This window comes from Peromyscus leucopus, chromosome 14 (assembly GCF_004664715.2).
Source record: "Peromyscus leucopus breed LL Stock chromosome 14, UCI_PerLeu_2.1, whole genome shotgun sequence".
NCBI lineage: Eukaryota > Metazoa > Chordata > Mammalia > Rodentia > Cricetidae > Peromyscus > Peromyscus leucopus.
Window position 1 is genome coordinate 5,811,997 of NC_051075.1, and position 27,713 is coordinate 5,839,709.

The window sequence follows — 27,713 nt, forward strand, 5'->3', positions numbered from 1 at the left end:
TTAGCTTAAGAAAGAGTTTACACCTAGCTTTACTCAGTTTCACAGAAAGTCCTTGGTGGAAGCGATGTCCCTGGAGGTGAAAGGTCAGCCGCCTTCCTTCATTGCTCGAATCTCAGAACTCTGAGCAGCAGCTAGAGCATTTTATAAACATTTATTGGAACCAGATACACTACATTTGGCAATCTATGGAGTGAGCTTGTTCTTCTTTTCTAGAATGCAGAACGGCACCGTGGATAGTAACTGCAGTCCTGAGGGTCATGGACATCAGTGCAGTGTGCTTTCTTTAGACAGTATTGTGATGCCACCTTTGGTTTTATTGAATTGTTAAATGGTCCAGTAGATTTCCATCTTCCTTTCTGAGTTTGCTGTTGCTGTATCTCTGAAGAGTAGGCCATCATCAATTACTGTAGGGTAAGGGCCCAGCAGACGAATCTAATTCATAGAAGTGCCCAGGTCTGCCTGAACTAAAAAGACAGCTATACAAATCTGTGGATGAGATGATTTCGGGGAAGGAAATCCAACCTTAGAGTCTGGTAAGGTACTAGTTAAGTGAGCATTTGTCAACATGAGGTGTCGGTCATTGGCATCATTAATCATCTGAGTATTTAATTGATGGGCCTATTGGACCTTATTATAGTTACTTAATACTGTTTTATTGTCTGCCCCGTGCTCTAGTTCCACAATAAAGGAAACCAGTTCTGCAGGTGTTCTGTGTCTGGACTCACTGGATGGCCTCTGGGAAGGATCTGCCAAAACCAGACCTACACACCATGCAGGATACTCTAAGATGAACTGTGTGCCATGCTCATGAGCAAGGTGTTTGCTATTAAGGAAGGAATACTGTGGTACCCTGTAGATTATTTTTGATAGGAGCTGTGTTTTCAGGCGTGACTAACCTGATTCATAAAGACCTTCACATTTCAGAAGTCCCTTGAAATGTAAATTAGTCTCTGAGCATTTCAGTTTAGAATGGGGCTGGTGACTTTTGTTGTGTGGATACCCCTTCCTCTTTCAGCTCTCCCCCCCTCCTCTCCCTTCCTCTCTCTACTTCCCCCTCCTTATTTTCCAATATAAAACCTTATAGAGCAGTAGTCTGAATACTTTTGTTTGAACACTTACACATTTTCTTTGATTATATAACCCTAGGTATCCTAATCATATTTCAGTAACCACTGCTCTATGCTATCCTCATTTATTTAAAGATATAAGACTCGGATCTTCATAATTTGTTGAAATTGAATTTGATTTAATGTGAATGTCAAATGCTACTTTCATTTGGAAATTGCCTGTGTTGTGTGTGTACAGTTTCTCCAGGAGGAAGAATTTCCTTGGGGGCTTGTTTTATTACTTTCACATTCCTGCCTGCTCTGTTGAGTCTAATGAGGTTTCTCTGTCCCTCAGGTGACCTACAAACAAGATCTGTATGCAGCCGAATCACTGATTAAGGGTATGTTTGACCTTGTGGCTGTCAGCTTCTGTGTTTGAGGAACCGGGAGCTAGCTAAGGATTTCGTGGGACAGTTAACTCCCAGCCATTTTAGGAGGAAAGCTGCCTGGAGGCCACGGAGATCTCTGATTGTGTTTTGAAAATAATTGTATTTTGTTTTGTTTCCTGCTTGTGAAATACACTTATTATGCCACATTAGCCTATTAGTACTATTGGAAGGGCAGCTGTAGAAACTGATATTTCAATAAAAATGGTGAAGGTCTCTCGGCTTTACTGCTTAGAAGGCTGTCCCTGCCCCTCAGCGCTGTCCTGTCAAAACAAAACAGAAAAAGAAACTTATTTTTTCCTGACAATGACTGCAGTAATTTTTTCAAGTTCAGTGATTATGTATGTGGAAACGCCCCTTCTTTCCATCACTGTAGCCTTTAAGGTCCCACACAGTGTGTTTAATAACCATAAAGTACTTCGTGCTGTGCCGGGGCTGTAGTCAGCACCCAAGGACGTTCTCCCTGTGTTCTGCAGGCTGTTTGGTTTCAGAGTTCTCGAGGGCAGCATCATACGGCCATCAGCTGAGCCTTGCATTTCAGGAGGCTTTGCTAGTCTCCTAGCCACTCCAAGGAGACGTTGGCAACACTGTCTTTACACCTGGACTGTGACCATGAAAAGCATCTCTTGAAGTTGTCAAATGTCACAAGGGATGAAGTTGCCCCTTCCTGAGAACCCCATTTTAAACACCCAGTCTTACACACCAGAGATGTTCCCTCTGACTTTGAGACAACAGGAAGCTGCTGATTGTTTTCATCAAAATCAGATTCTGGGCAAAATGATTTGCTCCAGTTTTGGCTGTGAAGTCAACTCCTGAATTCAGTCTCTTGCTGTGTGGGGAAGAGCAGTAGGCCTGGACGCATGGTTTTGGTTTAGAGTTTGAGGAAAGCGGTTGGCCATCAATCGGCCTCACATGTGGAAAGCTGAGCTCTTCCTTAAGCGTGAGGCCGTTTACACTTACCCTCAGATTTGTTTCTCTTCGGGAGTATTTTCTTTCAAACCATTAATGTTATATAATTTGTTTCTGTGTTTGTAAATAGTTAATCTATAACCATAAATCAAAAAGTTGGCATATATTTACATTATCAGCCAGGCAATATATAAATATTTCGTTATGAATGGCTGGCTAAGCCATATTGTGGTTGTTTATACCTTTAACACAAAGAAATAGAAAACTCAGTTTGATTTTATTTCCAAGTAAATTCTGCATTGCTTACGTAGAGTGCTGGTGTGATGTGAGCAGTATGTAGTTAAGTGTCTCAAATGCCAATTCTCCATGTTGTAATACTTCCCCCACATCTTATCATAGCTGGCAGATAGGAAAAAAGAAGTATTTAAAGCTAGTTGTTTTCTTATTTAGGTAACAGTTTCTAACATATTTTCAAAGTATTCTATTTTATTCTGAGAGTGATCTGATATGTCTAGGTATAAGCAGTTGATTTAGTTGGAAACTCAGGAGTTTCCATATTCTTTAAAGCTTGTATTTCTAAGCCTCCAGAGGAGATTCTGATGTTACTGGACCTACATAGGTCTACATCTCTGGGCAGTCATGTGGTTTCCTCACACCCTGAGACTTTAGTCTTCAACCACCCTTTGAATCAGAAGCTATTTGCATAAGAACCTCAGGTAATTATGTCATAAATCAAATTCAAGAGGCATTCTTCTAGGCTGCCCCTTAGAGTCTCCTATAGGTCACACCTATCTAACCTATTTTTTGCTGCATTACAAGTTTGGAGTCTTGCTATATAGTATTCCAACTCCAAATGTATATTTCTTCACCCAAGATTACTACCTTCTTCATGACCTGTACTAAATACCAACACTGATAACTGAAGTACCTTTAGAAACAAGAGAAAGAACATTTTTGGAGTTTTGTTTTGGATTTCTAAGGTTGTGAGATGTAGCAGTGTATGGCAGTGTATACCTATAATCCTAGTGCTGGCGAGCCGGACAGGAGCATCCTTGAAGCTCACTGGAAAGCCAGCCTAGGTGAGCTCAGGTTTAGTGAGAGATCCTGCCTCAAAAAGTCAGGTGGAGAGCAACTGATCATGACACCCAATCTCTGACCCATGTACACCTGCACAGCCACACGCACTCTTGCCACACACATACACACAGATTGTTAAATATAATGTGGTTAGCAGACGTCTGTTAAGAACTATTCTCAGGCTTACCTTTTCCAACTAAATCAAGTAGGGTTATCTATTATTTCCAATGGTCAACAATAAGACCACTACCACAATTTTAGGCAAATTTTGAAACAAACTTTAATTAAATACTGGCCAGGATGATGGACTCTGGCCAGGGCCATTCTGGGGTTCCCAGAAAATGGTGACAAGTCACATTTTGCAAAGGCTTATAAATGCAAACCAATAAATGTATTTCCCTCCAGGTCCAGTCAGGAGCAAGCATACATCCTGATGTGTTTCTCACCTCTGTACCTCCAGCCTACATCCAACCAGGGGCAAGCATACATCCTGATGTGTTTCCCACCTCTGTACCTCCCATGTGATCAAGCACAGCCTGTGCACAAATTTGTTTAGGAGAGGGAAAACGTGTGGTTTGTTATCTTCCATAAGCAATTAATATACATATAATTAATATAAATATAAATATAAACAAAGCCTCCAGCAGTTCAGGAACTCTCTCTTCTAGGGAAAGGGGCTTAGAGGTTAGGGGCATTTTTGTTTGATGGGTCTCTTAGACAGTAATTGAAACTTAGAACATAACTTTAGAGCTCATTTCCAGGGGAAGCAATTTGATACCCACAGGTACAGATTACAGGAAGAGATTCAGCTCAGCAGTGGTGGGAAGATGGGCAGAGACACAGATCCATGGAACTGCCTGCTACCACCCCAGGAGTTCCTTTAAGAATTCTCCTCTAAGGTGAAGTTCACATTCTTGACTTCGCTGCAAGAAGAATTTTAGAACAAGTCAGTATTAAGCAGAATTGGAGTTTATAAGATGTTTTTAGGTCATGGGTTAGTAGAAAAGTACTTAGGGATGGCGTACAACCCCAGTGTGGGTGTGGGCTTCTCATGTATTTGATGTCAATGGGTTCTGAAGTTCCATCTTCCCAGAGTTGTTAAGAAACTTACATGAGATCATTGGGTGGTTCCTGAGATATACAGACAAAAGGATTGAAGAATGAATTGCATTTGGTACTGTAAAACCCAAGATCATAAGAATTGCATGGGAAGTTAAGATGTTTTTACTGTCAACAAAAGTTAATAGACTTACCGATGAGACTCCCAGATAATATCTGGGAGAGGATAAGGCAATATTTGGGGGTATATGTATGCCTGAAGCATATTTCATTGCTGTTTTAATTTTAAGTATCTGTATATAAATGAATATTATCTCCACATTAACAGCCTTCAGAGCACATAGCATTAACTGTGCTGGAATTCTTGATTCCCAGTTGCTTTGAGTTTTCATCCAGACCCATGAGTGAGGCAATTCTCTCCTTTTCCATGTCCCTTAATCTTTCCTGTCTTTCTAGCTGCCATCTGTAAGCTAGAGGGCCAAGAAAGTCTGTGGTGTTGTGTCCATCAAAACCCAAAGCTCAGAGAACCAGGATAGCATTATTGTTTGCACTGAAACTGAGACCAATGGATGTTTCAGCTTCAATGAGGGAGAATTCTCCCTTTCAGCCTTTCTGTCCTCCTATTCTCATGGGAATTTGGATGGACTGCATGCTACTGTCTTCATGTTGATGAGGCCATGACTTTGTTTAATCTGACCACTTTTGTTGACCTCTTCCAGAAACTCTAGCTCCCTTACAGATACAACCAGAGCTTAACAGCTATTTAAGCAGTCCTTTCTCAGACAAATTGTTACATAAAATTAACAATTACATTTAATAAATGGTCAAAGTTGTTTTGTGGTTTATATGTTTTAATTTACTTGTACTCCGTATTGCACCCAAGCAATGATGGTCTTGAACATGCTGGGCAAGCGGTCTACAACTGACCTGCACTTCCAGCCCACTTTTTACTTTTTATTCTGACATTGAGTCTCTCTAAGTTGCCAAGCTGTCCTTTAGCTTCTAGTCTTCTTTCCCATGTGAGCCTCTTGAGTATATGGAACCACAGGCTGGCTTCACAATACACTTATGAGCACTGATTTCTAACATATTGGTCTTTAACTTTGTATTGAGCATTGCTTGGAGCATTTTGTCTATGGCTCTTTATTATCCCCAAATCAGTGACATAGGTAGTGTTATGATTTCTATATTGTAATACATTCAAGTATTCTAGGTAACAACTTACTTGAGAATGATGGGAAATAACTTCTTAAATGTAAAGCTCTGCCTTAGGTTGTTTCTCCTGCCTTAGGTAAGTACTTAGTGTCTCTTAATCTGGGACCCATAGGCTGCCTGTATTTTTGTATGCTCAGAAGCTAATGCACATCATTTATCTGTAATAGTTTTTATTTATTCTTTGATAATTCCCACATGTGGAAATGCATCTTGGTCATACTCATCCCGAACTCACCACTCCACTCCCTAGATATCTTCCCAACACATCCCTTTTTCATGTCTGTGTTCAAGTTTCCTTCCCCTCATCCCCCTTTTAACCCTGTGCAGTTAGTGTTGTTGCCTCTTGGAATGTTGACTGACCTTTCTTCTTCTTCTTCTTCTTCTTCTTCTTCTTCTTCTTCTTCTTCTTCTTCTTCTTCTTCTTCTTCTTCTTCTCCTCTTCCTCTTCCTCCTTCTCCTTTTCTCCTTTCCTCCTCCTCCTCCTTCTTCATTTTTTGTTTTTCAAGACAGGGTTTCTCTGTGTACATCTGGCTGCCCTAGAACTCCCTCTGTAGACCAGGCTGGCCTAGAACTCACAGAGATTCACCTGCCTCTGCTTCCCTTAGTGCTAGGATTAAAGGCATACACAATCATTGCCCAGCAACTGATATTCTTTACTTGACCTTGTACAGGACTTATGCAGGTAGTTATAACAACAATGAGTTCTTGAGTACAATGTCCATCTTATTTCTAGAGATAGTGTTATTTTCTTTTTTTATTAAGAAATTTTTAAAATTCATTTTGCATACCAATTAAAGATCCCCCTCTTCCCTCCTCCTACCCCTCCAACCTCCCCCTCCCAACCCACCCCTCATTCCCTCCTACAAGAAGGTAAGGCCTCCCATGGGGAGGTATATTTAGTAGAAGCAGGTCCAAGCCCCTCCCCCTGCCTCAGGGTTGTGCAAAGTGTCCCATCATAGGTAGTGGGCTCCAAAAAGCCTGTTCATGAACCAGAGATGGATCCTGATCCTACTGCCAGGGGGCCCCTTAAGCAGATCAAGCTAAACAACTGTCTCGATATGCAGAGGGCCTAGTCCAGTCCCATGCAGGCTCCACAGCTGTTGGTCTGAATTTCAAGAGTTCCTACTAGTTTGGGTTGGTTGTCTCTGTAGGTTTCTCCATCATGATCTTGATGCCCTTGCTCATAGAATCCCTCTTCTCTCTCTTTGTCTGGATTCTTGGAGCTCAGCCTGGTGTTTGGCTGTGGATCTCTGCATCTGCTTCCATCAGTTATTGGATGAAGGCTCTATGATGACACTTAGGGTCTTCACCTATCTGATTCTGGGGGTAAGCCAGTTCAGGCACCCTCTCCACTACTGCTAGTAGTCTAAGCTGGGGTCATATTTGTGGATTCCTGGGAACTTCCCTAGCAACCGGTTTTTCCCTATCCCCATGATGTCTCCCTCTTTCATAGTATTAGCGATACCATAGAACTTCTCATCTTTTGGCTGTCGTATTTTTCTCTTTGTTTTCCAAGATGTTTCCTGAGCCTTGAGTTAGAGAAATTGATATGGATATTCTATTTAGGGTGAGCACTAATTTGACACTTATTCTTAGGTCTTTGGTGAGTATTGAGTCTCTGTATTCTGTCCATTTCAGAAAGAGGCTTCTCTGGCCAAGATTGAGGGATGAACTAATACATAAGAATTAACAGAAATATCTAGAAGATACTTTGGCAACTTGTCTGTTTGGTTAAATAATATTACTATATTATCCATTGGGGCCTATGACTTCCTGAGCAATAAACTTTTTTGTTTGTTTGTTTGTTTTTGAGACAGGGTTTCTCTGTGTAGCTTTGGTGCCTGTCCTGGGTCTCACTCTGTAGACCAGGCTGGCCTCAAACTCACAGAGATCCGCCTGGTTTGGCCTCCGAGTGCTGGGATTAAAGGTGTGTGCCACCAACACCCGGAGAATTTTAATTTTTTTTTTTTTTTTTTTATTTAACAGTCTAGGAAGTTTGCAACCATCAACAGTTGCAATGCAATTTCTGGTGCAATGTGGAAATCAGGCATCTCAGTGGAGCACTTAGTATAGCAGACCATGTAGGTAAAATATATGCATACTTTCAGTAACAGGTTTGAAGAAATCTCTCTAAAATTAACTTCATTGCTTTTATTCTCAGCAAACTGACCTGGTCCACTCAACATGAACTTTATTGTTCATGATGTTAGCATATATTATCTTTTTACAATCAATTCATGACCATCAGAAGATATTACTTTGACATACATGTCATCAGGGCCTTCACACCTTCCACAGGTTTTCTTCTTTCCATCCATTATGTTCTAACAAAAGTCTACTGTGATCTCACAGGAACTTGAGTACTCCCCCCTGGGGTTCTAAGGCACAGGAAGGAACTACTTCCATTGGGTCACAGCCACTATCTGCAACACATGGGAGATCAGTCCTGAGCAATGAGCTTTGGAAAGTTTTATAGTGTGACATCAATTTCCTGCTGTGGAGGAGGCCTCAGGTTCATCAGGAAGGTGGTTGGTTACCCTTACTGCCTCCATGCCACTATTGCATCAGTGTGTACAGCTTGCCTGGCAGGTTGATAGTGGAGCATTTGGGGTCCAATGTGGGGTAAGACCATTGATGTCTTTTCTTCAGTGATCTGTAGAGCACCTTCTGATACTATAAAAGGTAGCCCTAGGAACAAAGTTTTCAGATCAGTTTCAGTTTGATTTCTTTATGTCCTGTATCCACAATGTGTTGTGTCTTGATCATCTAGTTATGGTAGGCATCTAAGAGCAATGAAAAGAGTCTGTGTTGCTTTGGTGGCCTCTGAGATTCCCTGACCAGAAAGTCATAGGAAGGTATCCTGTGCTTAGAATTGAGATTTTCATTCAGTAACCCATGTCTTCTGGGAAAAGCATTGTCCACTCTTTGTCCAGGGTTCCTGGAAACACATCATTTATTATGTTGTATCAGCAGTGGGATTTGAGTCACCACAAAATGAAACTTATAATACATAAATGTTTATGTTCACTGTGATAAATATTAATGTTTCTAGTTATTTTAAGTTCATGGTTCATTTTGTCACAAAATTATATACCAAAATAAATATTTTTATTTGAAGAATTTTATGGATTTCAGTGTTGGTAACAGTTTCAATATGTGTTGAACCTGTTTCAGATCATGGTTCAATAAGCATGGAAGGGATATCTATTTTTTTTTCCTTTCTATCTGTTGTTACTGCTTTGGGTTTAATAGTTGTATGGTAATAGATACAGGTATAGTTTTTGTCCTTGAAGATTTAAAGTTATCTTTAAATGTATGACCTTCTCCTCTCACCATATTGTCTTTCTGCTTGCAAAAGATGCACAGCTGTATTTGGTCTATGTGTCCATCCATCCTTATGCCATTAAAACTACTGCTGTAATGTAGAACTAGTGTAACATATGTGTGTGGTTTAAGGGCACATAGCACTCAGGCCAGGCTCTTATATGAGTTAGCTCATTTATTCTTCAGAATAATATTACTCCTCACAATTTGCTGGTAGGGTGGCTGAGATAGAGGCATATTCTTCTGTGTTTCAAAATTGTCAAGAAAATTATCTACGATTCAGATACAGGTCTTCTGTGTTTCAAAATTGTTAAGAACATTATCTACGATTCAGATACAGGTCTGCATTATCCACGTCCCAACTTTTGGGGTCGTGTTCTCATTTCACTTCTAACCATGCAGACCCACTTGGCCAGGCATGAGAAGTAATCTTGTGTTGGAACACAGACCATGAATGAAGCTGTGTGAGGAGAGTTCTGAGCTGGTGAGAAAAGTGCACATAAACAGACAAGAGTCTGCACATGGTTTGTTCTTGGATGTGCTTTCATGCCCCTCCCAGGTGTAATAATGGGAATGGTTTTTCCTCAGATTACCCATCACCTTACCCATTATTATTCAGAATGATGTCTCCAAGCATGACTTGTCCTGTGGAAGCCTAAATTCATGTGGTCTTGCCCTTGTGACTGTATACATCTCCAAATAGGAATAAATTACCCAATCTAATTTTTATCTTCTGCTATTTTTTTAACTTGATTTAACTGAGCATCATTCCGTACATGGGTTCCTACTTCTGGTGTGCCACAGAAAGATGTCTGGAGAGTGGTAGTCTCATGGCTGTCTTTCATAGGGTCTGTCCTAAAATACAGTTAATTACAAATTACTGTTACACTTATATAAAACAATGCAACCCCAGCATTTTATTTTCCTAAGATAGTGTGTTAAAATTGGTCCATGTTATTTAGTGTTTAACTCTTTCCAGCTTTTATTCTGAGTAAAAATGAAAACAATATCTTCAGAGCTGTGTGATTAATTAGTACAACAAAACTCTGGGCTGACTGATACGTTTGTAAACATCCACTGAACAAAGAATACTGTATTTCCCCATCCCTGCCACCAACTGGCTGAGCCCACCCAAGCCTGCTCTGCATGTTCAGACAACCCCAATGATGTTAAAGTGCTAACAGACGCCAGTGCTAGCATATTTTATCTCGATGTACACAAGCCGTACAAACAGTCTCAAACCACACTTGATTTAATATGCTGACCATATCTTGGCAAAAGGGTCAATATTCTAAAATCTTTCTAAGAAAAGAGCCCCTATGGAATTTCTTCATTAAAAGAGCATATTTATTTTTTCAATATTGCCCTTCAGCAAGCCTAATAATTCAGTTTTGTGACTAAAGGGTATTATAAAAATTCATTTTATTCTGTCCTGGTGATAATTGTACAAACTTGAGTAAACTTATGCTATAAAAATGGCTTGTGGGTGCCTCTTTTCATATGATGCTTTATATAAAAATACAAAAAGAGAAGTTAAAATTGAAAATCATTTTTAGCTGCTTTTAGTTAGAATTGGTTAATATTAATTCATATAAAGATCTGTGTCTTTTTCCTGGTCATCGTTTATTGTTTTCCCATTGTTTTATTTAAAAGGAGAATTGATTTGTTTGAAATGTAACTTCTTTTACTGGCTAATAATTTTACATTTTATTTGGAATATATAACTCCACCTCCCAGTTTTGAATGTCGATGTGCAGGTGCACTTCTTTCCCAGTAATAAGAAAACCAAATCTGTGTTCTCATTCTTGTTTTCCCTCACCTTGTTTAAAGACTCTGCTGATAGGAAAGCATTTTCCCTCCTTTGTGCACACACGGAAGGATGCAGAGATGCTTCTAGATCGGCTTTGACTGGAGGGAAGAAGATACATTACATGGGAACACATTGGGATCAGCATTATGGAAACTTAGGACTTATTGTGTTGGCTTTGGTGTCTTACGCACATGGAAAATGGATGGTTTCATTTTGAAAGGGTTCTTTAACATTTACTTAGTATTGTGATTTGAAGTACAAAATTCTTTTGAAACTTGTGAATGAAGTTGAAAAGATGAGCCAGGGGCAGTCAGGTTTCCACTGGGTACAGCTGGACTGCTCTCCATCTGTGGTATGTTCTTGTCAGAGGTCCCTTGTTAGACTCAGTGAGGGCACCGTTCATTATTAACCATGCTTCTTTGGACAATGCGAAGTGACAGCTAAGATTTACTCAGAAACCTTGCTTTTTGATGTTTCTCGTTTTTGACTGATACTTAATTTCCCACATTTCCCCCATTAATACCAAGTCTTTTTTGTACATAATAGTTTTTGTTCTTTACTGTCTTGAAAACAGTGCTGTGATGGTATCTTGTGTGAATATGTGAGAACATTTGCGTCAAGAACATTTGCGTCAAGCTTTCATTAATAAGAATAGGAAGGCTGTAACAATTTAAAAGGAACTTGGTTTCTTCAGCATTTTATTGTTAAGAAAGATGTAAATTAGAAAGTTAAATATTTGGGTCAAGATTAGAGAAAATGGAGTTTTCTTGTTTGTTTAATCTTATAATTTTCTTAATTTGTCATCAGTGAAATGTCAGTTCAAGGACAGGCAAGGAAGTGTATCATTTTAAAAATGTCAAAGGTCACAGTGAGCTACTAAGTATCAAGTAAGATGGTACCAGATGGAAGCCAGTCACTTGTGCCTCACTCTGGGGTAGGTGTTACAAAAGCCCCAACCCCAGGTGTGACACGTATGTTCAAAGTAATGACACATTTTTTAAGTACGTGGATGTATCTTGAACCTTAGAAGAGAATATTTCTTTCAAATTTACTTTTCTAAATTGGGAAGGAATATATGCTTAAAAGGGAAAATAATATGCTACCAGAAAATAGTACAACATGTATGTGGCTTCACTTAAGTATGTGCTAAGACAAGATGCCACATGCACACTGCTTACACTCAATTCTAAGGAAGGACATTTCATTCTGGCACCTTGTGACTAATTTTAAAATGTGGTTAAACATTTTAAATGTGGTTACAACAGCTTTTAACAAATCTGCCTCAATGTGATTGTGCTTCAATTTCAATGTGCACAGATCAGTATAGCTTTCTCCACACAAGGCTGTGCTGACATCATCACATGTGTGTATTAATGTCCTTGCAAGCCTGTATTTCCTGATTTCTTGTAGTGATGGCACATTGATTATAGTCCCTTCGTTTGCTGCCCACCTCATACACTAACAGCCTCCCCTGTCCCGATGATGAGAAACCTTATGATGTAATTGAGATGGTGTATTCAGGCTCAGTAGTGGTGCCACGTTTTCGTTTCTCCTTTTCTCTCCTTATGGAGCCCAGGTTGGCTTTGACCTCATGGTGTTCTGCCTTATCCCCTTGAGTGCTGGAACTATAGGCTCATGTCACTCAGTATTTCTCACTTGTGAGTCTGTTTGATGCCACTCTTCATCTTTGAGGGACAGAAAGCAGAACCTATTAAGTTCTGATTCCCTGAGCTCAACAGGTGATGGAAGATGCCGCCCTTACTTTGAGTGGATTAGTGCTTCGGGTACCAAATATCTTTCAGAAATAACTACCTGTGGATTAAACACAGGTACACTTATTTACCTGTAAACTCCAAAGCTTTGATATGAGAGGCTAACCTAGTAGAAAAGGAGGCCTCCTGGAATAAACTTGAAGTGTCACGGAAACTGACAATGTAGCCCTGGAATCTCTTGCCTCTAGAACTAACCGAATGTTGCTGGTGTTTCACTTTATTTATCTGAAGGGAAATAAGATGAGGATGGCAAATTAAATTTGGTCCTCCTTCATAACCTTTTGAATTTATTGACTATAAATCTTTTTGCTCATGAGAGATTTGTGTTGGAATATTGCTTGAATTTCACCTTCCTGAAAGAGTATCACATGTAACATCCCATCATGTTTCAAGAGCACTGACTAGTGTAGCACTTCCTGAATTGGTATTTTAAGATATTTGACAGGTAATCCCACCATGTATGTGTGAGCCTAGCAAAATGACCTATACTGACTCTTTTCCCCGGGTGTTCAGACTTGCACAGTTTTCTGGATACCAAGCACCATTGTTTGTATTAATATTCTGAATATAAGATAATACTATCCTGTTATAGTCTGTTGTAAAATTTTGGGTCCTGTTCAAATTATTAGTGTTTCAGTAGTAAATTCACACAGTTCCTGATGGTTCCGGTTGTAACTATCTCGAGTTGTGTTTCCAGTGTCCGTTGCATTTCTCAATGCTCCTCTGGTTTTGTTTGGATCAGTCTCCTGTGGTTCTGCTCTGTGACCTGTCAAGCACCTTGTTTATCACTCACACCCTCTTTAAGAGTCTGCAGCACGATATTTTGTGTCAAATCAATTTGTGCACAGCTCCCGGGTACACCTGGGAACCGAGTTTATGAATGGTCCGTACTGTTCCACCACTATGTCTCTTCCATCCCTTCTCCCTTTTCAACATTGTCCTGGAAAAATGAGACCTTGCCATACTCCTTCACATTTCCATTGACTCTGCTCCTGTCCAGAAGAGGAGAGGAAGAAGAAACAGTAACAGTGCTACGTTCCAAAGCCACTACAACTCCTGATCAGTGGGAATGAACCCTCTGCGATTATTCAGTCTGCCCTCCCCAGTCATTGCTGTTGTTGTCATGGCCACCACTGACAGGATTGTTTCCAGGAAAACACAGGAGTGCTACACTAACCAATGCTCCTGAAATATGGCAACAGTCTCAGATAGTAGCAATACAAGGCATCAAACAGTAATTTTAGAACTGACAAAAATATATCCACATTGAAGAATAGCTTGCTGTGTAGTTCGGAAGTCAACATTTAGTGCTTCCTCAAATGCTCTCCACTGTACTTTTTCAGGGGGAGTATCTCACTGATTGACAAGACTTGCTAGCCAGTGAGTTCCATGGACCCACACCTCCCTCTCTCCCCTTTCCTCCCTCCCCAGGGCTGTTTGGTGTGGGTTCTAGAAGTTGTCATTCTCTGTGATAAATGCTTTGCTGACTAAGCTGTCTCCCCAGCCCAAGATACTTTCTGAATGAGGAGAAGCAGTGTGGGTAAAAGGATGGATTGACATTCGGGTTATTGTTTCCCCAAATCTTTACACAGTCCAGACCCGTGCCTTATTCAAACGTAGAAGTCACCCGAATTTATGGTGATTTCTTCACTACCCCCTTCAATGTATCTGTGTGTACATGAATGCTCTCATTTCGTAGCCTTGAGCTTGTAATTCTTTAGTCTGGGACGCCCAAGTGCTGAGAATGCAGGCAGGTGCCTCTGTGCCTGCCTCTTCTTATCACAGTTGATGTTTGAGATGGCTTCTTGCCAAGTAGCCGTGGCTGAACTGATACTTGCTGTGTTTGTAGCCCAGGCATCCTTGAATTCATGGCACTCCTTTACCTCAGCTTTCCAAGAGTTGAAATTATCATCATGTACTATCATGCCCAGTTTTCTTATCATATTTTGTGTGTTGTTTTTAAAACAAAAGAAATTTTAAGTTTATTTAATGTATCCTTATGTGCTTTTTTTTTTTTTTTTTAAGTTTTATCTTTTGTTTTGGCCTGTAGGTGATCTGACTATTGATCCTAGTCTAGTCATGTGTGGTTCAGTGCTGTGTGTTTCTTTGTCTTTGATAATATGACAATTGGATTATGCAGCTTGATCCGATTTAGAGTTTTATTTTCCCTAAGACAAGAGAAGGCAAAGGTAGTTAGAGGTTCTTCCTAACAACAACCTCTGACACTGACTTTGTACCTATTCTGGAAAGAGTGTGAATCATAGCATTTTAATTGTATTAATTAGTTTTCATATATTAGATACATCCTTACACAATTTAACGATGTGTGTGTGTGTGTGTGTGTGTATGTATGTGTGTCTGTGTCTCTGTGTGTGTCTATGTATGCCTGTGCCCATGCATGCACACAGGCCAGAGGTCAGAAACTTTCATGCAGAAAAAAAGTTAAAATGTGTGTGTTGTGTGTGCATGTGTGTATATATGTGTGTGGTGTATATGTATAGATGTGTGTGTGTGTGGTAGGTATGTATATGTGTGTGGTGTGTGTGTGTGTGTGTGTGAGATGTGTATGTGTGGTTTGTATATATGTGTGTGCGCTCATGCGTGTGTGCGCACGTGTGTGTGTGTGTGTGTGTGTGTGTGTGTGTGTATGTGTATACCTCTGTCTCTGCATGCATAGAGGCCGGAAGATGTCCTACACTGTCCTGCTTTATCGTGCTATGCCTTATTCCTTTGACATAGGGTCTTTCACTAAAGCTGGAGTCAGGCAAGCCCCAGTGATTGTCTTGTTCCTGCTCTTCCATTCCTGGATTTTTATGTGGGTGTTGGGAATTCAAACTCAGGCCCTCTTGCTTTTCGAGTGTGTGGTCTACCTACTCAGCCATCTCCCTGTTTCATTGTGACTCAGTTCTGAGAAAAGGGGTTACTAGAACTAGAATGGCCCATAATTATTCACTGGTTTGATTTAATGATGCATACTTTATCATTTTGGGAAGTAAGTGCTAATAATGTCAACATTTCAATAGTGAGATAAATCTTTTTATGTATACTTTCATTTATTATCATAATTTTTACTTTCAGACTCTATGTAGACATTATAAAATGGGGTCGGAGATATAGCTCAGTAGAAGAACATTTGTTTGACTTTTCTTAAAAATTATCTTTTCTCAGTTCAGACTTGAACACACTACTAGGGTATGACCTAATGACTTCCAGAAGCATCTCAGATATTTAATTGAATTTTTATAAAACTTCGTTATTAAATGCTTGTCCAGTTCCTGATATCTATAATTATTAAACGTGTTGTCATTTTCATATGCCATCTTTAGAGTATTGGGAAAACTGCTGAACTGTAAACCTTGGTGAGACTTGCAGATAAAGTGCTGGCATTTGGGGTTAGTTTTCTTTTACTGTTTAATATAAGAAGTATGAAGACTCAGTACATGGGTGGCTCACCATGTCTTTCTAAACTCTCCTTTCTCTAATTGCCACCCTATCCATGAAGATTAAAGAAAACTGGAATATTACCTCAGAAGAGTCACACCGCTGGGGGGGCTAATTAGCATATTTTTTAAAGAGGGGAAGCTTTTATAATTCTCAAATTATACAAAGTTAGTGTCAGCTAAGCAGAGATTCAGTCTGGCTGCATGTTGGGTCACTTTTGGAACTTCACAAAATTCAGGCTAGAAACTTGAGTCGTTAGGAAATCTGTGTATTTGAAGTTTGAAGGTAGGAAAGAGGGCTATTAGTAACTTCTAATATTCAACCAGACAGGAATTGAGTTAGGAGAGATAATTGAAGATTTTTATTAGTCTGCTCTTGGGGTAGGAAAAGATTGAGAAATTGCCATTTTGAATAGAGGATATATACATGTGGTCCATAGAAAGTATAAGAAGTAGTTGGTGTGTCAGACCACTATGTGGTCTACAAAGGGTGGGAACTTTGTTATAGGAGCCGACCACACAAAAAGCACCATATTTGTCGCTGTTTCTTGACCTCAAATCCAGATCATCCTCACTTAGGTTTTGCTTGCATGATCTTTAATGGGTAGGGATGGGAATTTCAATTTCTTTTACTCTTAATATATTTTATGTGTTTTTTGTATCTTAATTTTGTTTTATAAGATGAGGACACTTTTTATTCTAAAATGTTTTCAAGTTTAAAGGTTCCAGGACCTCACAGATAACTCCTGTGCTTTTACCTGGTTTCACAGATCCATGACATGATAATTTTTTGCTTCATTTACTTTATTATTCCCACATGAGTCCTTCACTTCCCATCCACATAACTGTGTGTTAAGTGGGTGATGAATTAGGTGTATGCATTTATATTGTTACATAGCACTCTAATACCAAATGCTTTTTTCTGAGAAAATGCTAATACAATGGTTAGTACTTTGGCAAGTAAAATAATAAAGACTTGAGTAATTATCACCAAATGAAAAGAGAACATTAAGTTCCTGTGAGCATTGAAATCATTAATGCTCTTTGCTAACAGTCATAAGAATCTAGATGGACACAGTTTTAGACAAATACAATGTATTAAACTGATGCAGAATAGAGTTTATGAACACTCGTAATTTAAAACAACAAATCTACTCATGAGCTCTAAAAATTACATAAATGATAACAGTCCTATACAGTTTTCTGGAAAGTAGACAAAAACACTTCTTATCTTTAAATAATTTAACTATTTATTATAAATATGATAGGACTTAATGGGAATATAAAATTTTGTTAAAAAATTCTCAGTCACAATTATAGTTTGGCAAGGAGAAAATACTTTAATCATCCTATGTTTATATGTATGCAAAGAAGACTAGAGGTTATAAATATACTTAACAAAATTACTGTAAGATCTACATAAAAATAATTTTGCACTGAAATAGAAAATAAAATTAGAGTGTCAACTGATAGTATTACCAATGAAGAATTGAAAACAAACTGTAAAATGATGCTGTGCTAGATGCTATAAACCACTGTTAGAAATAATTAAGGAAGATATCAGGAGATTCGGGACTGACTCGTGATCATTGAAAGACTTGGTATTTTAATGTTGTTATTTCTTTAAAAACTCCGCATTACTGAAACTGACTGGAAAATTTACATGGCAATGAAAGATTCCTGAGTAAAAGTTCTATATTTAAAATATCTGAAGTACTGTCTAAAATAAATGCCAAATGTAATTAAAATTTATTTTTAGTAGACTTTTGTTTTAAAGTGGTAGAAGACTGCTGGCTTTAGTTTTGTTCCTGGGGATTCACCCTGAGCAGAGGGGGGTGCTTGCATAGGAACATATAATGAAACAACGAAGGAACGATTGTTATGTGACTTGTTACTTTTTTACTTGAAACAGTTCTTAATTATCTGTAGTTTATCAATGTCAAAAATGATCGTAGTGCCGACACACTGATTGTTGAGTTGGCAGGTCACTTTGTAGTCATATATTCAACATTTTGGGCATTAGAAACATTTAGAAATGTTTCTAGGCATTTGCAAGGATGCTGGAGAGCCATGTTTCCTTCCATGTTTAAGTTTATATATATCGATTGTGTTGACTTCATTTCAAAAGACTCTGGTTGGAGGATGGTTATCTTGTCAGCAGAGTCTTTTGGGAGGGATCGCATGACCTTGGCCTCACTGGATATTCTGCCTTAGCCTTTCCTGCTAAAGATCTCCTAGTAATTTTGCTGCCTATTGATCACATTATGCTTATGGGTCCTTTACTTACCCCAACCTATTTTATCTTATTTGCATTTTTTTTTTGGTTTTTTTCAAGACAGGGTTTCTCTGTGTAGCTTTGCGCCTCTCCTAGAACTCACTTGGTAGCCCAGGCTGGCCTCGAACTCACAGAGATCCTCCTGGCTCTGCCTCCCGAGTGCTGGGATTAAAGGCGTGCGCTACCACTGCCCGGCTATTTGCATTTTTATTTCTGTGAATTTCTTCAAATTCCTTGCTTCCACTCATAAGCAAAACCTACTCACCTTTCCAGGGTAAATTCTAATCTCATTTAATTGTACAGAATCATCTTTTTTGTCAGCAGTCTGTGTTTTGTAACTGGGTGATGTTCCACAGCACTTACTGACTGGCTCCTTTATCTCCATTCTTCACCAGACTGGATTTTATAAGGGTTGTGTATCTATAGACTTTTGGGAATTATAGATCCTTAGCAAGTAAGCAAACAGATCCCCGAGAGATGAGGTGATGTAAAGGTAGTATAGCTTGGTATGGCAGTTCAATATTCACAAGAGGGATTCTCTCAATCTCATTTCATTGGAATTACTTTGTTTACATATGCTTAGTCTTCTTGACTGAAGGCTCTGAGCAAACAGTGTGTGAACAGCTTTTTATAGCAACTATTACAAATGTGGTATCACTCTAGGAAGGCGTGGTCTTTATGAAGACTTATATATACATATGGTGGAGTGAAAACAGGAATTATAACTTAGATATTAATACATGCTTACATTGATGCATTAACTGGGATAGTGACAATGGAGGAATATGGGGTGTTTGAAGGCTCACTAAGTGTTCCATGCCTTTCCCTCTAAGGGAGCTATAGTCTGTAAATGTAGTCGTTTGGATTTGTGTCCCTTTTCTACTACTGAGAACACTGGGATCTTATGAACGTCAGTCCTCTTCTCTGCAATGAGGGCTTCTGACTTCACTATACATATTCATAATATTTCTTTCCTCTGTGGTCACCATGTTTTCTACATTACTATAGCTTTGTGAACAAACAGGATTGTTGATAAGATGGGAATTAGTAACAAGAGTATTATTAGCCGGTGATCTTATTTTAACTGTCCTTTCTAGCTTTGCTTGAAAAGATTATCAATTGATTAGTATATGTAGAAGACATATTACGTAAACCACCATGTATGATGCAGCAAGGTCAAATGCTGACCCATCCAGTTTTGATTGGGAAATACTGTTTCAAATTAGGTTTTTGTCTTAGTTCAAGACACGGTTCTTGACAGCTGGAGTGATATTCCTCAGTACCTCAGATTGCTGTGGAGCAGGAATGCATATTTTAGGAGGATGCACAGAGAGTTCAGAGGTGAATGCCACCGTGTCACATGGTTTATATTTTAATTTTTAAGCTATCTCAACCGAACAAGTTGGAGGAAAATTCAACTGTTTTCATTTGCTGTGGTAAGAATATGAACAGTAACTGGGCTGTATTGAATTGACGGTCTAGATGCATGCCGAGGAAAATCTGGGCATGACTTAAAGGAAACAACTCCCTATAAGTGGGAATATTTGAGAATCTGGGAGACTCCTTATGAGCAAGGGAGGACAGCAGTGGTCACATAGATATTTGTCACTCCTGGTTACTCCCTGTAAAATATAAAGCAAGATCTCCCACTTCTCATGTTTGCTTGATGGATGTTTACTACAGTGTTTAATGTCTGGATGCATTGGCCTGTCTGGTATACAGCACCTAGGATGTCTTAGCACATAGCTCAGGTTACTCTCCCTGGCCTGGAGCTAGACTCTTCCTCACCTTACTCAAGGTTGATGAAAGTCAAGCAAGCACACGTTTTTGGATAATAAGGCTTTGTTCTATGCTTTCTTTGAATGGTAAAGTTTAAACATTTTTCTATTTTTAATTTCAGAGAAAATTTCACAAGAGATTTGTGTGGTTGTGAACACAAAAGATGAAGAATCTGTAGGGCATCTTCTCAAGGAAGTGCTAAAAAATGAATTAAATGTAAGTATTCAAGGACTGAGTAGGATTAGCTGTCATAAATTTTTGTGGTATAAAAGTATCTTCCTTGACAAAGCCCACAAATCTTTCAAACATTATGTTGCTATTTCCTCTTTCCCCAAGATCTTTCATTCTCTTGATACTGTGATTGAAGCATCTCCATCCTGTCCATTTCTCTAGGCCAGTGGTTCTCAACCTTCCTAATGCTGTGTGTGACCTTTTAATACAGATCCTCATGTTGTGGTGACCCCCCCCAACCATAAAATTATTTTGTTGTTACTTCATACTGGCAATTTTGCTACTGTTAAGAATCTTGATGTAAATATCTGATATGCAGAATATCTGATATGTGATCCTTGTGAAGGGTCATTGGACCCCAGAGGGGTGGTGACCCACAGGTTGAGAACCATGGGCCCAACTGTTTTGTTAAAGATTAGTTCATAGTGGCTACTTCTGGTGGGTATTCTGAGGTACATAAAGTGCTTTTTTACTTTATAATTTTAACTCTTTTTATTTAATAATTCTTGTGTTATCCATATTCTTAGTATTTTCTGTTAATTTAATTTTCCTCTTCAGAGGTTACTCCATTTTAGATGTATGTGCATGATTAATTATTACTTTCTCTTTGTTTTTATTTGTTTAGAATCTTCTCACTTTCCACTTTGTATTCTTTCCAATCATAAGAAAATCTGTTAATTTGCTACTTTACTCTTCATTTCTATGAGTGGATTTTTTCCCTGTTGTTTCTAAGTATTCCAAGGCAGATTGTTTATTATTTCATTTAGTGTATTAAATGCTAGGCTATTTTGGATCTGTTTTGTAGATAGGTCTTCCCAGTGTACATCTCTACTTATGGGAACATCATTTTGCTTTTTATTCCTTCATTTCTTATACTTCTTTGAGATCCTATGGTATTCAGGACAGATAATTTTATCTACTTTTAAGGGAAGTTCAGGCTTGTTGGATCATTTCTAGCTTAATGGTGTAATGCTCCTCCGAGAGCTGTTTTCAGGATTGACACTGAAGCCATGTTCTCCCTGGGACCTCCATCCTTGCTGCCCCTGGCTTTCACAGGCCTCTTATTTACTCATGGTCTAATTCTTTTTATCAGTCTAGACCTCTCTGCTGAGACTTTGCCCCACAAGAGTGTTTTAGGTTACAGTTGTGAGTGTTCTGTGCCCCAGAACCACCACCTCCCCGGCAAAGTGAGAGCTTTCAGGCTTCCTCCCGTTGTCAATCTAGTTTTTCGAAAATTGAAGTTGGCATATCCTCAAAGAGTTGTGGTGGATGTTAGAAGGGGCTGTCATCCCTGCTTAGCTCTCTCTGGCTTCTAGCTTTGTGAATTGTTAAAGTACAGATACTCATCAGGATGTTGTCCTCTTTAACTGTCCTGACCTAACAACTTTGTGTAGCTTTCTGTACACACAGTGCTTTTCTTTAAAATCACCCAATGATCCCCCCTTTTATTTTACAATTAAAGAAATCTTCTGGCTTTTAATTTGTACAAGTTCATGTCACCAGTGTGTGAATGTAGGTGATGGTTGATGCCAAATGTTTTTTGTTAATTAATATTTCTCAAGCACAGATGAAAGAAAAACAACAGTATGAAATTTTAAAGTTTGACAGGATTATAGTTAAGTCTGGAAGAAGTAACTCCCTTGGAAAGGGATTAATTTGGTTTTATGTAGATTTATCTTCCATTGTGAAAGCAGATTTATCTTGTGGCACTGTGTTTTTCAGCCCATACTTTACAGAAAAAGCACAAAATGGTGACTGTTATAACTTTCTACACCCCCGAGCTTTATCTGTCTTTGAAAAGAGCATATAAAAATGATGACGTCACATCGCTGAAGTCTGCAGGGCAGAGCAGTGTGGGTGTGGAGCTGTTCCTCACACAATGGGGGATTGTTTTATTGATGTGAATAGGAGAAATGTTTCCCATTGAAACTGAGGGAAGAGATTGGGTATGTTTATGCTAATTGCCTGGGAAGAATTTTGCAAACATACATTTGGGATGACCCAAACGTCTAACTCTAACAAAATGGAAAACACCAAATTTCTGTATGAAATGGCTGGAAGTTAAATGGAGAAGCCTCCTTGTTAAGAGACACCTTTCCTACCCCACATATTTATGAATGCACATGTGACTGGAATTACAATTCTAGGACTTCAGTATCAATCTCACTGCCATCATTTGAATTATTTTTTTCCGGGCCTTGAATTTCACAGAAATAGCTCTTCAGAGGTACTTCTGGGAGGTAGATCCTGATGAGTGGGGCCTGTTTGGGTTTGAATGTGAAATTCTTGATTGACACAAAATACTTGATTGATGTATTTGAACACTTGGTAACCCGTTGTCGGTCTGTGGAACCTCTAAGAGGTGAGGTCTGGTAGCCAGTAGGCCACTGACCACAGGCTTGAGAGTTATAGTCTGACTGCACGCTGGTCTAAGCTGTTTTCTGATTTGTAGAGCTGTAACCAGCTCAAGTTCCTGCTACTCCCAGCAGGAGCTGCCCTACACTCACCATGCCTTCGGCACTGATAAGCTGTAACCGCTCAGATAGGGGGACAAGCCCAGTCCGTCCTTTTCCAGGTGGTTTATGGCAGGGATTCTGTCACAACCCCAAGAAAGGTAACCCTGAGATGTGGGGTTGATGCTGTGATGGTAGCTACACTGTGCAGCTTGTAGGCTTTTGCAGCTGGATTTCAGGGGGAAGGTGAAAGGAGCAATCTGTGGCCCCTTGAAGCACTAGAATTCTGTAAAGAGCTTAAAGGCATTTTTTTTTTTTCCCCGTGGATGTGCAGGGGAATGAAGGTAAAAGTGTGGACAGTAAAAACTGTTCAAATGTTTTAGAAGGGACACACATGTTCTACTGATCATTTTGCTAGAAGCCACTTGGTGGAATACAGAAATAACAGGATTGTACTGGTTGGTTTTGTGTGTCAACTTGACACAAGCTAGAGTCATCAGAGAGGAAGGAGCCTCAGTTGAGAAAATGCCTCCATGAGATTCAGCTATAAGGCATTTTCTCAATTAGCATTCAATGGGGAAGGGCCCAGACCATTGGCCTTGCTTTGGTCTGGCCATTCCCTGATATGCCCACATCATTCCCTGTAGGAACGGGTGTTTTCTTTGTACCATTGTAGGTTGGAAGTGTGCTATCTCTTTGATTTTATAAGGGCTCATATTTCAGAATTTGTCTTGAGTCTCCGAAGAGATTTTGGACTTTTGAAACTGTTGAGGACTTTGAAGTTGTACTGAATGCATTTATTAGTAATGAGATGGCCATGAATCTTTTGGGGACAGAGGTGGAATATTCTGATTTGAATGATTTATGTTCCCTACAGTCTCATGTCTTTAAATACTTGCTCCCTATCTTCTATCACTGTTTTGAGAATCTAGTGGAAGTAGGTGAGTGATTGGTGGGATTTGAGAGGTTTTGCTTAGTGCCATTTCTGACTTCTTCGATGCTGAGACTGTTTAAGCAGCAGCCACCTGCTTTGCCATTGTGTCCCCCACCATCATTGGCAGTGTGCCCTGACATGAGCCGGAACAAACCCTGCTCCCTTAAGGTTTTCTCTCAGGTAGCTTCTCACAGTCAGAAGAAAATTTGCTAATACCAGTCCTCAGTCACCTCTTTCTTACTCTCAGAAAATGTTGAAAATATTCATACTGTTTTAAAAGTAGTGAGGGATGGGTAAGTAGGAGGTGTGATTAGCCTTTCGTTAATTACTCATTTCATTGACCCTCAAGAGAGTCGATGCCCACGATAACTCCACCATTGGCTGTAGTGACTTGAGCTAAGCAGGTGTGACTCTTAAGGAGCTTTCCGTCATATTGGATAATAATACAGTACATAATAGGAAATACAAACTCTAAGGGATGCAGCTGTGTCCTGAATGGGTTGGCTCTGGAAATCAGTATGGGGTGATGAGGGGATGAAGAAAGAATAGACACAGGTACAGAAAGTCTGCGGTTGGGTGGGCTGTGTTCTTTCTGGTGGAGCAAGACCAGCTATGCACAAAAACCTGGAACCTCAGGGTGTTTATTATGTGTGGCACCAGAAGGAGGAGTTAGGAAGTCTCTGTAGGAAGCATTGCAAGTTGCAGCCATCCAGGAGGAGGAAGCCACAGTTGCTAGTTTTTGTACACACTGGTCAATCTGTTGTAAACTGTCACATTTGGTCCAGAGGAAGGTTTCACTGCTCCGTGAGCCTTCCCTGCAGGAAGACTTTGCCAGTTCCCAGGGATCTGAACCATCAGGGTCCCTGACATGAAAGAAGATAATCTCTGCTTACATAAGAGAATCGTGGAAAACAGTTTTGGAAGTGAAAGTCACTAAATGAACTCTCTCAACAGACATGCTGTTAAGCTGTAAAAGGCAGAGGGGCATCAGGAGTTACTTAGTGAAGTTCAAACTCAAAGGAGCCATGTTGTGAACAGTTTGTGAAGAGCCTCATGCAAGGCGAATCAAACCGGTCGGAGCAGAGATGGGGCAGTGGGAGACAGGGGAGTAAGGACAGAGCCAGAGACAGCCTCGCAGGCTGTGCTCAGTTTACCGCCGCCTCTGCTTCACAGCAAACTCAGGTGAAGAGGAACTGAGCTGGACAAGTCTGTCCTGTTCGTCTTTACAGAATGTTCATGCAGGCTGCTGCTGACTGGCTCTCCATAGGAAAATCTGTGGTGTTTAGAATTTCTTTTTTAAATTTCACTTTACCCCTGAAACACATAAGTGCATTCAGTTCATTTTGCATTCTTGTAACAAAAGAGATGAATGTCATAAGGAATGCTGACTTACACTCCAAATGATCAGGCACTGTTTGAGCTTTTTATGTATTTGGCTCATCCAGCACTTCCTGTTTCCTGGAGCACAGAATTTAATTATTGTTTTCTATAACCACAAATGACAAGCTATGTTTAACTGAAAGTCATTTGTTTTCTGGGTATAAGGCAGGATCTGGCTTTGTTGGAATTGTTCTCTAATGCCTGATTTATTTTTCCTAATGGCCTACAGGTTGAGTCTAGTGTGCAGACCTGTGCCTGTAGATATAGTGTGCAGAGCTGTGCATTTGTTAGTGGATAGAACTGTGCCCTTGCACACAATGTGTAGATCTGCACCTTTTGTTACAGTCCTTACAAAACTCAGTGTATGGCACTAGGCAAACAAAACATCAAGATTAGCAAAAGGAGCCAGAAGAAAGGCAAAAATGAAACAGCAATTTAAGATCTATTTAGCAAAAATAAAGTGATTTTTATGGGTATTTTGTTACCCACAGAAACATTTTGATATGAAGATATCAGGCAATTGTTTTTTGGATGCTGTCTTAATTAGGGTTTCTATTGCTGTGAAGAGACATCATGACTATAACAACTCTTATAAAGGGAAACATTTAATTGGGGCTGGCCTACAGTTTCAGAGGTTTAGTCCATTATCTTCATGTCCAGAAGCAAGGTAGGATCCAGGTAGACATGGTGCTGAAGTAGGACCTGAGAGTGCTACATCTTGATCCTCACACAGGAAATAAACTGTGTGCTACACTGGGCGTAGCTTGAGCATAGGAGACCTTAAAGCCCAACCCACACTGACATTTTCTTTCAAACCACCACAAATGTTGAACACAGTTAATAGTGAAAGACACTCTAAAGCTAGTTCTTGTTTGGGGTCCACTCTGAACAGAGGCAAGGGCTCATTTGGGATATGGTGTGTGTGTGTGTGTGTGTGTGTGTGTGTGTGTGTGTGTGTGTGTCTGTGTGTGTGTGTGTGTGTGTGTGTAGTGTGTGCCAGACTAGAAACTACCTGCAGATCATTCTGCTGAATACATTAGGTTTATTTGGACATTAGCCAGATTTTCTGAGAAGTACTAGAGGGGAAAAGAAAGTCCAAATGTAGTGGACTCTAAGTAGCTCATGATGCTATTAATTACATCCATACCATATCCAAGGAAATTTGTTTATTGTTATAATTGGTTGCCATGGTTTTAGAACATTGTTAATGAGAGAGCTAAGGTAATTCTAAATGTCACTTGCTGTGTTTCTCTGTTTTAAAAACATCTTTGCCTTTTTCGAGATTATATTTTATGTGATAAATTTTATATTCTTTTTGAATAAATTTTTGAGATTGTAATATAATTGCAAGTTACTCCCTTCCCTTCCCTCCCTCCAAGTCACCCCACATACTCCCTTTGCTCTTTTAAGAAGATCACTCATATAAATGTTCTCTGTATCCTTGTGTTCATGGGAATGATGTCAGTGTTCACAAGTGCTAACAAATGTAATGCTGAATAGTCAGAACAAAAGAACAGTAGAACAGCCAGAGTTACCAGCCGATGTTGTTATTATTTTCATGAAATTAGTTCAGTAAATTGGTTTTATACATACAGGAAGTAGTCCCTGTAGGAAATTCCATACTGGACATTACAAAAAGTGTTCTCTTAAATTAAAGTCATAATACAGGGCTCCACTGCTTGCTTAGCATACATAAAGTCTGGAGTTCAGTTCTCTGCACTTTAGGATCAAAACAATGCCCCTCTCCAATAAAACTGGCTCTTTGGTATATTTAATTGTTAACCTTTTGACTTTATCTATCTATCTATCTATCTATCTATCTATCTATCTATCTATCTATCTATCCTTCTGCCATATATTGCATTCTGATCACAGTTTCCCCTCCCTCTTCTCTTTCCAGTCCCTCCCCTCTCACCTGGCTCTCCTCCTCCATTTCCCTTCAGAAAAGAGCAGGCCTCCCAGGGATATCTACCGAACATGGCATAACAAGTTACAATAAGACAAGGCACAAACCCTCATATCAAGGCTGGACAAGGCAATTCAGCAGTAGGAAAAGGGTCCCAAGCGCAGACACAAAGAGTCAGAGACAGCCCCCTGCTGCTCCCACTCTTAGTCCTACAATAACACCAAGTTACACAACTATAACATATATGCAGAGGACCTGCCCACAAATTGGCTGGTCCAGGCTCCATATCCCCCATTACTACACTCTTCATTAGGGTCATCCTTGTAGATTCCAAGGAGTTTCCATTGCATTAGATTTCTACCTTAGCCCTAAAATGGCCCCCAATTCCAGTCATCTTTCCCAGTACTCTTTCCCTCCATCCCTAGCCCCCACCTGATCCCTCCTGTTCCCATTTCTACCAGTTCCCACTCTATCTTTTGATTTCCTCCCTCCTTCCTCCCACGTTCCTTCTTTAAGATATATGCTCCTCTGTGTGTGCACATATGCATGCAGACTCATGTATATGAAGGCCAGAAATTGATGTTGGGAGTCTTCCTCAATCTTTACCCTAATTTTGGAGGTAGTATCCCTCTCTGAGCCTGGAGCTCACTAATCCAA

The 27,713-nt window shown here is 39.7% G+C and overlaps 1 protein-coding gene and 1 pseudogene across 3 annotated transcripts in view; one reads left to right on the top strand and one right to left on the bottom strand.

The window, feature by feature from the left end:
- Crppa (CDP-L-ribitol pyrophosphorylase A) overlaps window positions 1–27,713 on the top strand; it is a 281,669-nt gene that overhangs the window by 111,636 nt on the left and 142,320 nt on the right. For all 3 annotated transcript variants that reach the window (XM_028878415.2, XM_028878413.2, XM_028878416.2), the window contains 2 exons: window positions 1,402–1,447; window positions 20,274–20,368. In XM_028878415.2, coding sequence (XP_028734248.1) covers window positions 1,402–1,447; window positions 20,274–20,368 — 141 coding nt within the window. The remainder of the gene's footprint in view (window positions 1–1,401; window positions 1,448–20,273; window positions 20,369–27,713) is intronic.
- Window positions 7,732–8,368, bottom strand: LOC114699384 (annotated as a pseudogene).